Source organism: Megalobrama amblycephala, linkage group LG22, assembly GCF_018812025.1.
Source record: "Megalobrama amblycephala isolate DHTTF-2021 linkage group LG22, ASM1881202v1, whole genome shotgun sequence".
Classification (NCBI taxonomy): domain Eukaryota; kingdom Metazoa; phylum Chordata; class Actinopteri; order Cypriniformes; family Xenocyprididae; genus Megalobrama; species Megalobrama amblycephala.
The window spans coordinates 7641070-7653826 of record NC_063065.1 but is presented as its reverse complement, the minus strand read 5'-3'; the positions used below and the strand labels follow the sequence as shown (position 1 = coordinate 7653826).

General features: G+C 37.7%; 2 protein-coding genes across 3 annotated transcripts in view; one reads left to right on the top strand and one right to left on the bottom strand.

Annotated features, from left to right (window-relative positions):
• Window positions 1-10378, top strand: part of spidr (scaffold protein involved in DNA repair) — a 60186-nt gene extending 49808 nt beyond the window's left edge. For both annotated transcript variants that reach the window (XM_048173982.1, XM_048173981.1), the window contains 8 exons: window positions 517-648; window positions 1910-1969; window positions 2861-3062; window positions 4039-4170; window positions 5327-5417; window positions 7972-8086; window positions 10015-10065; window positions 10170-10378. In XM_048173982.1, the coding sequence (XP_048029939.1) occupies window positions 517-648; window positions 1910-1969; window positions 2861-3062; window positions 4039-4170; window positions 5327-5417; window positions 7972-8086; window positions 10015-10065; window positions 10170-10295 (909 nt within the window). In that variant the 3' untranslated portion in view covers window positions 10296-10378. The remainder of the gene's footprint in view (window positions 1-516; window positions 649-1909; window positions 1970-2860; window positions 3063-4038; window positions 4171-5326; window positions 5418-7971; window positions 8087-10014; window positions 10066-10169) is intronic.
• A 921-nt stretch (window positions 10379-11299) lies between these two features.
• Window positions 11300-12673, bottom strand: cebpd (CCAAT enhancer binding protein delta). The gene has a single exon (XM_048173988.1). The coding sequence runs from the start codon at window positions 12484-12486 to the stop codon at window positions 11623-11625; it is 864 nt and encodes a 287-aa protein (XP_048029945.1). The 5' UTR covers window positions 12487-12673; the 3' UTR covers window positions 11300-11622.
• Window positions 12674-12757: the final 84 nt, after the last annotated feature.

Here is a 12757-nt window from a genome sequence, read left to right as displayed (position 1 = left end):
ACTGCAGTTTCTCCTACTATCAGTCAGTAACTCATCCCGTACTGTTTGAGCTACAAACAGGAATGATACCTCAAAACAAGCAGCTGTTGTGCTGTTACTTTTATATGATAACATGGGCAACAAATCCCAAAGACTTTTACACTGAAGGAAAGAATATCATGAATGTCAGCTGCTTCTTCAATTTTTCGCCATATGATCTGCTTGTTTTGTACATTGTGTTGCTCGTGACATCTTTTATTAGGCCTAAAACTGTTTGTTTTCTACCTTTGGCTTAAAAATCAGAACTTTTATTTTATTATAGTATTTTATATCTTGTAAAACACTTTCACTGTTAGTGATGTTTGTTTGCACTGTTTTTATTAATCGGAGCGGGTTAAGTAATGTAAATATATGCAGTCATATGTTAATAAGCTTATGGAGGTCTTTTACTGTTTATTTTCCTTAAATAAATCTGATAACTACGTTGATATTATCTACTTTGATTTTTAAATAATCAGGGCAATCTGTGCATTCCAGGATCGAGTCCCACCACCCAGTTTCTGCTATAGGCTGAGCATCCAGCAGGATCACATGGTTCCGTTATCAAGACAGACCGAATCTCCGCTGTACCGACCACCTGTATTTCAGACACTAAGAGAGATCCTTCAGGTACAGCACTCAAAATTGGCAGAAAACTCTTTTACCACACATGCTTAAAAAATTAAAGAACAAAATAAAGGAAAATCTGGAAATATCAAGGAATTTTAAAACAGACCTATTATGCTTTTTTACATTTTCAACTTTCTTTAGTGTGTAATGTTGCTGTTTGAGCATGAAAAAGGTCTGCAAATTTACAAAGCGCAAAGTCACTCCAAAGGGGGTTATTCTTTATATCAGTAAGCACTGTAGTTTTGAATTTTCTTCCAGGAACGTACACATCACAATATTCCTCATTTAAATAATTCCTGCCCAAGGCATATGGTTGAGTTGCATTAAGGCCCTATATACATAAGCGAAATCGAAGAACAAACTGGTGTGACGTCATTTCGAATGAAATCAGCCCAAAGTGAAGATCGTTTTATGTTCATTTCGGGAGATCGAAACAGCTTGCCAAAGCCAACTTTTTGGAAAGTTCACTCTGGCTAGTAAAAAACTCGGTCCAAACTCGGTCCTGGAGGGCCAATGTCCTGCAGAGTTTAGCTCCAACTTGTTTCTAGCCTATAGTAAGACATTGATTAGCTGGTTCAGGTGTGTTTATTTGGGGATGGAGCTAAACTCTGCAGGACAATGGTCCTCCAGGAGCAGGATTGGACACCCCTACCTTAGAAGTACCATTGGTCCATGGCGATTATGTAATAGGAAGGTGTGGCTTTGAGGCTCCGCCTTCTTTCAGGGGAAAATCTTCTCTGGGCCATTTCTTCTGTTCAGTCCCTCAAGGTCGGATGTCGGCGAGTACAAAAACATGAACACATTGGAGAGTCGCATTATAGTAGAAACTTAAGTTGTAATTCTAATTGAAAGAGAAGCTGACATAGTTTTTTGTTGTTTAATACTGTAAAGCTTCTTGCTTTTAAACAATCTATTGTATAAAGTGCTGTATAAATAAACGAGATGTGACTGTACTGGAGTGCTGAATCACAGAGTTGGTGCAAACATCCACATCGCTATGATCAGGATGCTTTATCAACTGCTGTTTTCTCACCGCTGTCATTTTTGTTGTGTTTATTGTTGTTGGCTGGAAATTAGTCTGTGACATTATGTGCAGTCTTTTATAATTTTTTTTTTTTACTTATCCAGTAATGTTAAATCAAATGTTTTTAATTGGAATTGGTCAAAAGATGTGGAAACAGTTGGGTGTGCAGACCATGAAATAATACTATTTTAATCTAAGTTGATTTACTAATGATTTTCCCTGTCTTTTATTTTTTAGGATGAATCATTGAGGTGTTGTTGCAGCTTTCGGGCCACTGTGGTCCATAAACAACTTCTGGTAATGTTTTCTTAAACTATTTTTAGCACTAAATGCATGTATCAGATAATCATTTTCATCATAGCTATATCTTTGTGGACCACCTTGACATGCCTGGTTTAAAGCGTGTGAGAAATAGTCCTTGGCTTTGCCTTTAGATTGTCTTCTTAAGAAACCACCATAGCTGTTTTCCCAGCACTTTTGCCAAGTCTTCCCCCCTCAGGGACTGTACACCTTTGGAAAAGCTTTTGGAAAGCTTTACGCACTGTTTAACGTAAGCTTACCGTAAGTGACATCACCCTGTGACAATCTACATGACTGATCTAGCAAACCCTCAGACTCTGGACTTTGATAACCTGGCATTTTTATTTGTATCAGGTTAAGGGTCATGCTTACATGCTAGTGTGGATAGTAGATTAGTGTGTTTTGTTTAGATTTGCTCAGTTTGTTTTGTTATTGGCGTTGCACTTCTGCGTAGGTGTATGAATGAACAATCTGTCTGGGAAACTACCCCTAAAGCATTTTTCCTGTAATAATGACAGATATATGTGTTTATAAATGATGCAAACAATTGAAGTTTTTTTTAACTTTGTGAATTCAGGCCACTGTTTGATAAACACCCAAAGCTTCTCCCAAATTTGCCTATGCATGTTAAAATAATGTAGTAAGAAGTCTAATTTATTAAAAGAAATTAATATAATATAATATAATATAATATAATATATATATATATAATATAATATAATATAATATAATATAATATAATATAATATAATATAATATAATATAATATAATATAATATAATATAATATAATGTGTATATTCCAGTGCTAATCTCAAACTCTCCAGTTGGTCCATATTAATTTATTCAATAAAATGCACTGATTGACACATGCATCTTGGTCTTGCAGAGCTCAAATGCAGGCGATAGGGAGATGCTGCTGTTTGTGACAGATCCCAGTCTCCAAACGGAGCCGAACGCAGAAGGAAGCAGGAGAACCGTAGTTGTGTGTCTGAACCCGTCCTGCCAGATCCGGAGCTCAGTAACACAGGCCCTGGACACCCTGCAGCAACAACCCGTTCTGAAGTTCAGAGACGCCGTGAAGGAGCATGGTATTTCACCAGATAGACATACATGAATGCATCACCTGTCTGAATGTAATGTCCCGTGCACAGCTTTTTTACAGTGTCAAAGTGCATTTAAAAAGACTTGATGGTTCATTCAATTTCAGTCACAATGATCATTTTCATCATGATTTCGCAATCATTTCTGAAGTATTTTAATTAACAATGCCTCTTTGAATTTCATAATTGCAAAGGCAGTTTATATATATATATATATATATATATATATATATGTATATAATTTTTTTTTTTTTTTTTTTCACATTTTGTAATCTACAATTATTTATGAAAACATACGTATTATAAGGCATTATGAGTAAAGAATCTCAAAAACTGTAAAGAATGTCCAGGTCATATTTCACCCCAAAATGAAAAGAGGGAAATATAAAATTATATTAATTTTATATTTTTGGGCTGTTAAGATTTTTTTGCATTGTAACACATATTTTCATGAAAATTCTTATTACTGTAATGTCAAAATATTATTTTATTAAGCATAATAAATTATAATAAATTCTTATATATTTGTATATAATGGTAGTATGTTTATTTTGTACATCATGGTAGTATTTATTTAAATAATTAATAAATAATTAATAATTAATTACAAAACATGGTTATGGCCAAATTTGGTTTATGCAATGTTCCCCCCCCCCCCCCCCCCCCCTTTTTTTTTTTTTTTTTTTTGTGGGTGAAATATGACCTGGACATGTTTCATTGAAATTCAGCCATGAATGCTTTATCATGCATAAAAAGTTCCGTTTGTCAGTGTAAAAAAAAAAAAAAAGTTCAGCACTACTGAATGGAAGCCATTCAAGCAGAAAATCTCTCTGGTTCTGCTTCTTCATGTCTGAACTATTTTGAGATTTAGAGGTTTCCTGCGTAAATCTTCATGCTGTCGTTCCTCAAAACCATGACTAGAACATTCTGTAACATTATGCTATTGCTCCTTTCACTAAACCAGGTCAAATATTCTGCTTGGATCAGACAGTGATCCAACTGGAACCAGAGGACCCGTCTTTCTCCATACCACGGCCCATAATACTGGACCGCCTGGTTCCAGAAACCCTCCCATACTCTCTCTGCACTGTCACAGGTTGGTATATTCCCCCAGAGCCTCCCTTGTTTTTGAGGAGTTGGTACAGTCCAGCCTTACAGAACCAGATCTCAGGGGGGTACAGCATGTTTGTCCATTTTAAACGAAACCAGTTGTTTGTTGGCTCAGGCTTTGTTCTTGATGCTTTGTTAGGGACCTTCTTGTGGTTTGTCATGTGCTTTTCCTTTTTAAAGATCTTTCTCTCCTATGTTGAAAGAAAGTTGTCTTTTTGCCCTGTTTAAAAGTCTCATTTTGTTACAAAGTGCTTTGTTCAGTCTCTTATTAGATTGTTTTAACTCATGCAAAATGATGCAATCTCACTGTATTGTTTCATTTAGTAAATGATCCCCAAATACGGATCATGTTTTTACCAATAATAATTTTGAAAGTTATTTCACCAGATGTAGAATAAGCATCAATTTTATTTTACTATGTCATTATTTTTATTATGTGATGTGATGTTTTGATGTGATGTGATGTGATATGTGATGTGTTAGATGTGATGTGATGTGATGGTTGTTCCATGTTATGTTGAAGAACAGAAATGTGATATTTGACACTCCATGTTAGACTTTGAATGTCTTTGGCTGTTTCACCCCATAGATAAGACAAATCATCTGACTCAAAAGTGTAACAAGCACAAATTATCTTCTGCTGTGGTCAGCAACTTCAGCTTCTGGCTGCGTGCCGGAGGATTCTCCAGAGAGCAGAGGTTCATGCAGGGGTCTTATCACTCTGCCTGTTGTGTATTATGTAACACAGATGTGTGTTTGTGCTGTGTGTTACTGCTTGTATGCAGTTATTTGTCAGAAAATGTCCTAAATTCAAAAGTTCTCAGAAGAAGTTTGAACAAACAAACTATTTGATTGTGTTGATGTGCCATCATTCATTTGGGTATAATATTCCATAATTAATTTCACAGTAGTATTGGCTTTGAGGTTAAGTTAGAAGTGTAAAAAATAGCAGTAATTAGCTAATTTACTCAGTAAGTAGTAAAAATAATAGTAATGGGCTTATTCATAACTAGTACATGGAAACTAGTAAACTACTAAGATTACTAACACAATGCATGGTTTATCCTGCAATCAAGCAGAAAGTGATTTTAGTTAATGAAATAATTTGAATAAATGTGTGATTTGCATATGTTTATGTGCAGGTATGATTGTTGCAGTGGACGAAAGCACAGCATTCTCCTGGCCCACCTGCAGCCGGTGTGAGAGTTGCCGTTTAGAGACTCGAGAAAAACTGTAAGTCCAAAGTTCTGTGCTAGACGGGTTCTAAGTCCAAACCGGTGAACTTTAAAGACAAGAAACAATCCTAAGTGAATGTCAACCTACAGCATATTCTGTGGTAGGGATGGGCGGACAGGTTGAAGTTCATTCTACACTAAAAAAAGGGTTCTTTATTGGCATCTAGGGTTCCGTAAAGAACATGTAACATCCATAGAACCTTTCCATTGCACAGAATGTTCTTTATGGTTCTTTAGATTAGTGAAATATTGTTCACACTAAGAAAAAAAAAAGGTTCTTTTAAGAACTATTCACTAAAAGGTTCTTTGGGGGAACAAAAATGGTTCATCTACACTTAAAAAGGAAGGTTCTTTTCTTAAAAGAAAAAGTGAACAACATTTAACTAATCTAAAGAACCTTTTTCCACAAAAAAGTGAACAACATTTAACTAATCTAAATAACCTTTTTCCACCATAAAGAACCTTTTGTGCAATGGAAAGGTTCTATGGATGTTAAAGGTTCTTCGTGGAATCATCAATGCCAATAAAGAACCTTTATGTTTAAAAGTGTATGGCATGTCTTCTATTGGAGCCTTTAAAAGTGTTAAGGACTAAAGCACTGTAAGGAAGAACTTCAGTACCAATGTTGTGTAGAAATGCCTACAGACATTACTACAGCTGCAAATTCCTTCTTACATCATCTAATAAAATGAAGTGTTTATTGAGTCCCAAATGCTTTCTTTATTAAGAAGTCAGAAAAGTGAGTTTTCCTAAAGTGCATTATAGTGGACACATTTGTGGCATTTTATTTGGTTCCAGAAGCCACAAAAAACACTGATGTAGTTTGACATGACCATTTTTCACCACTGTCTAAGATCAAAGTTGTTATGAAACGGAAGTTGCGTTAGTCTTTTTGTCCACATATCGAGCAGGACCTGATTTTGCCCTTGGGGAATTGATTGGATTGTTGTAGTCTGCTACTGGTTGATCTCATATGAGCGACAGGTTGTCCCGCCCTCTCGCAGTAAACATCAGATAAGTCGCTGCAACAGGGAGAGGAAGTTATTTTGATTAAAGATTAAGAGGCACATGAATTAAACAAAAAAATGATGTTCACAGATAAAAAAAATGTGTAATAAATACTGCAATATTCCATTAAAAAAATAAGAAACACGTTTGTTGTAGTGTGCCATTACAACTTCTGTATTTAAAGGTGCCCTCGAATTAAAAATTTAATTTATCTTGGCATAGTTAAATAACAAGAGTTCAGTACATGGAAATGACATACAGTGAGTCTCAAACTCCATTGTTTCCTCCTTCTTATATAAATCTCATTTGTTTAAAAGACCTCCGAAGAACAGGCGAATCTCAACATAACACAGACTGTTACGTAACAGTCGGGGTGTACGCCCCAATATTTGCATATGCCAGCCCACGTTTCCAACATTATAAAAGGCATTAGACAAGGGCAGCCAGTAACGTCTGGATGTGCACAACCAAATCATCAGACTAGGTAAGCAAGCAATAACAATAAGAAAGAAAATGTCAGATGGAGCAATAATAACTGAGATGATCCATGATATCATGATATTTTTAGTGATATTTGTAAACTGTCTTTCTAAATGTTTCGTTAGCATGTTGCTAATGTACTGTTAAATGTGGTTAAAGTTACCATCGGTTATTACTGTATTCACAGAGACAAGAGCCGTCGCTATTTTCATTTTTAAGCACTTGCAGTCTGTATAATTCATAAACACAACTTCATTCTTTATAAATCTCTCCAACAGAGTAGCATTAGCCGTTAGCCACGGAGCACTATCAAACTCATTCAAAATCAGAAGTAAACAATATAACAGTATACAATACTCACATAATCCGACGCATGCATGCCGAACACTTTGTAAAGATCCATTTTGAGGGTTATATTAGCTGTGTAAACTTTGTTAAGGCACTGTTCAAAGCAAGCGCGAGCTCTGTGGGCGTGGACCACGGGATTTAAAGGGGCCGCAGCATAAAATCGGCGCGTTTATAATGATGCCCCAAAATAGGCAGTTAAAAAAAATCTATGAGGTATTTTGATCTGAAACTTCACAGACACATTCAGGGGACACCTTAGACTTATATTACATCTTTTAAAAACATAATCTAGGGCACCTTTAAATGAGCTCTATTATGATTGGTTGTAATTAGCTAATCTATGTGCATGTGAAATCTCTTTCAACTCTTCAAATCCCATACATTAAATTTCTTGTTTCACTTTGAAACATCTCAGATTATGAAAGTAAAATGGGTTGCGAACACTGTTGCATGTCGACTTCATGGAATGCCAGATGTGTGTGTTCGTATACGGTCCATAAGTTTGTTGACCTGTGTCTGTTCAGAGTTAATGTGTAAGATGCCTCCATTACTTGAGTTTAATCACAGCCCACCCCATAGCTAAATTGTTTTCACATTCCAGTGTAAGAGTAAAGCCGAAGTGATGAATCATGGTGCCTTTGAGCCCTCAAAACTGAAAAAAAGACTCAACAAAACAACAATAAAAGTTGCATTTGTGTTGGTTTGCTCATTTCTAGGAAAGGATTCCTCTGTTTAGAATGTGGAGCAGTGATGGATGAAGCGACCACAAAGATGCAGCTGGAGGTGTTTCTGAGCTGCTCCTCGCTGAGCCACTGTAATGTTAAAGTCAAGGTGAGATGCTTTCTGCTGCTTTATGTAGAAAACATTTATTCACACTGTGGATGTCACAAAAACATGTCCTAGTCGAAGCTTATCTTGTTACAGAAAATAGGGGCTTTCGTACCGGGTAGTTCTAGGAATCTAGTTCTATGAACTAACCACCTGGGTGGTTCCCCAAGAATTATAGTTCCCCTAGGGCCGTTTTCCTGGTTGCATTCGCACCGCCAGTAGGAACTCTGAAGTGACGTAAGCCGCGCTTTTCGTTGTGACTTTTATTTTACAGTGCTGCAGAATTTTATTATTGACGGCGATGAGAACTCCAGAGCCTGAACACACAGCGCGCCTATTCTCCATTAGTTTATGATCTCTTTAACAGTCCTGTCTAATACGTTATTAGATAGAACTGTTATTCAAAGAAAGTAGACAGTAAAAAGTATTTGCGTTTCCCGTGTGGTTGATGCCCGATGTCGCTAGCTGAGCAGAAGCACATAATCGTGTTTTGCTTGGTCCAAAGCTTAGTGTTGAGAGGTCCATCTATCACTGTTTTCCATGCCTGTAGAGTTCATTTGTGGAGTAAATTTATAGGCTATAATCTGTGTGTGTGCATTTAAATGGCGAGTGCTGGTGTTTTGCACGCATTTGGCCAGTCAGCATACGCTTAGGTCACTGGTAGTTCCTATTGTGCTGGGTTAGACCCTACTCTGAAGTGAAATTTAGTAATTTAATAGCAATTTAGTCCCCCCACTAGCTCAAACCAGTCTGGTCATTTTCCTCTGACCTCTGGCATCAACAAGGCATTTTCACCCACAGAACTGGATATTTTCTCTTTTTCGGACCATTCTCTGTAAACCCTAAAGATGGTTGAGTGTGAAAATTCCAGAAGATCAGCAGTTTCTGAAACACTCAGACCAGCCCGTCTGGCACCAACAACCAGACCACGTTCAAAGTCACTTAAATCACCTTTCTTCTCCATTCTGATGCTCAGTTTGAACTTCAGCAGATCGTCTTGACTGTGTCTACATGCTTAAATGCATTGAGTTTCTGCCATGTGATGGGCTGATCTGATTAGATATTTGTGTTAACGAGCAGATAAATACTTTACAATTTAAAAAGTAAATATTGTATTTACATATCTGTAGATATTTTGCACATTATGTATTAGGAATGGGGTGTTTATCTTGAAAATGATGTTTATATATTTTTGTGGAGGAGGGGGGGATTTTAATTTAACTTTCCTTAAAAACAAACTCTAAGACATCTGTATCTACATCTCAAATTACGTTAGAAGGATGAACATAAACACTCAAGAAAGTGAAGCTAGCATGATTTAATCACTCGTGCAGAAACGAGTGTGTCATCTAGAGTTTATCTTCATTTGTTTTATTTCCTGGAAATTTCAGAGATAGCGGAGGGCCGCATATTATGGAACAGATTTAGCAAGATATCTCTCATACGTTATCAGAAATGTGTTTCACACCCACAGAACTGGAATAAAGTTATGAAGCGAACTACTATTTTGGAGTAACTGATGAATGAAAGGGAAAATATATATATTCTGCTCTTAAATGTCAGATTGCCTTTTATTGTTATTTTCACTTGTTTTTTTCAAGAAGAACAAAGTATGATTGTCTTAGTCTAAATTAATACTAATTTACTTAATACTAAGCCATTTTTAGAATGCATTTGATTGATACAATTATCCTCATGTAAAAGATTTGGATTATTTTGTCTAATGCTGTCAAACAAGGGCTGTCAAGTGCTTATGTCTCAAAATGCTTGATTAGACGAGGTCAGGATTTCCTGAGGCCTTCAGAGTCTAAATGATTTCCGTCAGTGTCTGTAGGTTAACAGAAAATATTAATGTTTCATACGTTTTTTTTTTTTATTCCTGCCACATTTTGTGAATCAAATTATGATATTCATTCATGTGCATGTTTCAGTTGCAGCAAAAGACCATTAAGTCTCTCTTGAACTCGACAAGGTGTCCTGAGGTAAGATTCTGGACTAGACAGAAGTAGTGTGAAAGTGTCTCTCTGTTTATGTTTTTAATTGACAGTTAATTGTTTGTTTGTTTTGTGTGGTGTTTGTTTGACAGGGTCACAGTGTGGAAAATGTTCTTGGGTCGGAGATCGGTCCTCTCAGCGCCTTCGTCCATGTGGTGAACAGAAGTCACACGGTTTGGATGGGTTTGGAGGAGTTATCCTTTGACTGCGCTGACTAAGACACTTAACTGTTATTATTGTGTATTGCCTTATTTCCAAATGTATGTAAATATACCATAAAAAAGGCATAGTGCCAGAATAACTCTACGTCTCTAATTACTTTTTGAATGATCATTTTGAACCCTAGTTATGTTGAAATGAGAACCAAACTGAGAAGATGCTCATGTGATGTCCAGTATAAGCTGATAAAAGACATTTTTTGTTGTCAATCAATTGCCAAAAGTTGCATTAAGCCACATTATGGTGGTTTACATTAAATTATTTGAACAAAAAAAGAAATGTTCTGCCTTATTATTGATTTATGGCTCTCTATGAGAGCTGAATACCTACATATAAAGAGTTATGCCTCCGAATATCTGAAGTCATTTTCATTAAACATCAATTTCGATTGACTCATCACGTTTTAAATGTCTGACAACTGATGTGCAAAGTTGATTTTGCAGTTTTATTCCTACTTTTTGACTCAACACTGACAAACTATGAATCATAATAGGCTCTATATATATTTGTATTATGTTTAATGATTATTAATAATTATTTATGCCAGTAAATTGATTCTAAATTGCTGTTTTTTATCTAAGTGGTCACATTTGTCATGTCTAAATGTAAACTAGTATTAAATTCTACACCTTGTCAACAAATGACTTTAAAGTAAAAAAGACATTTAAAGATTTTAATCAATACATTAAATATCCTACTTCACCTGTGAATACCATTGTAATACCATTTTTTAAATGAACTTAAACGTTCACCTTTGTGGTAGTTATAGTGGTTATTTACCAACTAATATTTAATAGAAAAAACAGCAGCTTCTAAATTTGCATTTGATGTCTTTGTATATGTTGTAGCACAACATGTGTCTCTGCGAATATTATTTTACTCATAAATCCAAAATTGCTAAAACCCATATTACTTTTCTTGGTTGGACTGAGTGACAGCTGCAATTTCAAAAGACCACGCCCCCTCAGACACACCCCCGTGCACACATGCGCGTTCACATGGATCTCTTTGAAATTTTACTTCGTTTTATTATACATTTGTACACACTGTACAATTTCAAACATGCTCTGGCATTAATACGAAGTTTTCTGGGAATTATAAAACAAGTACCATAAAAACATATATGAAGCTTTTTCTGTAATAATTTAGAATACAAAAACATTCACAAAAAAATAATCACGACACCGTGCGGTGCCAAAGTCCATCATCATCCAATGTGTAACTTAATGCACGTCTGCTACAGAAGAACATAGTAATTCAAGTTCACTGAGGTATGTTTTTGGCAGGTTTTTTTGGGGAGGTGAAGCGCGCTCACTCTAACGCGCGTCACCGACTGTCAACAGCCGAGCGCGCCGCCGTCCCCGTCCCAAACGAAGGTTCGGACCTCTGTTTGAAGAAGTTTCTGAGGCTGCCGAGTTCTCGCGTCAGCTGATCGATCGTTTTGTGCAGGCGCTCGTTCTCCGCGCTCAGCTCGATCATCTTTTGCTGCATCTCCAGGTTGCGCTGCTTCGCCTTGTCCCTGCTTTTACGCACGGCGATGTTGTTCCTTTCGCGCCGCTGCCGATACTCCTGGCTGTGCCTGTCGACTGACTTTTTGCCCTTTTCCTTTCCCAGCCTCCTGTGGCTAACGGGCTCTGGCTCAGGTGTGGAGGGAGGTGTCGGTTGTCCCGTGTGCATGAGGCTCACGGACGTCTGCGCGCACGTCTCGATCTGAGATGGTAGGGACGAGGACTGGTCGCTGTCGCTCCAGTCCGCCTCCCTCTTGATCGGTGCGTAAAACGCGCCCTTGCCAAAAGCCCCATCCTGGAGATGCAGCCTCTCCGAGCTCTTTTGCGCAAAGCCGCCGGCGCTTGGCATGTAAAAGTCAGGCTTTTCTTGCTTCATGGTGTTGTTGAACAAGTCTGCAAAGAGCTCGTCGTTGCAGATCTCCAACGGGACTGTGGACATGGACTCGATGTAGGTGCTGAAGTCGATTGCGCTCTCATCGTCGTAGATGGCAGGGGCATTGCTGAGCTCCATCATGCTGCTGTTGTTGTTATTATTATTGTCCTCGACCATGCCATGCTCGCCCCCGGGTTTTGCATCCCCTGGCATCACTTTATTATCATAGAAATTGGCAGGCTCCATGGCCCAGCTCATGTTGCATGGTGGCGTTACGCACTGCGAGTCCAGGTTGTATATGTCAGACATGGACGTAGCGAAACTCACTCAGATGGTACCAAAATCAGCAGGTGCCTTCCGAGTGCCCTGGCAGTCCAAGAAACCCGAAAACGTCTCGTGTAATCACACCCTGTTTCGCGCACCAGCGCGTATCTCCAAAAGTCTTGCTGTCTCTTGAACAGGTGTTAAAGTCCTCGTAGCTCTCTATCGAAACTCTCCCGTCCTCGTGCATAAGTACGAGCGCTCGGCTTGCGTCACAGCATCACCGCCCCCTTCTAGAAGCCAGTCAATGTCCAGTGTC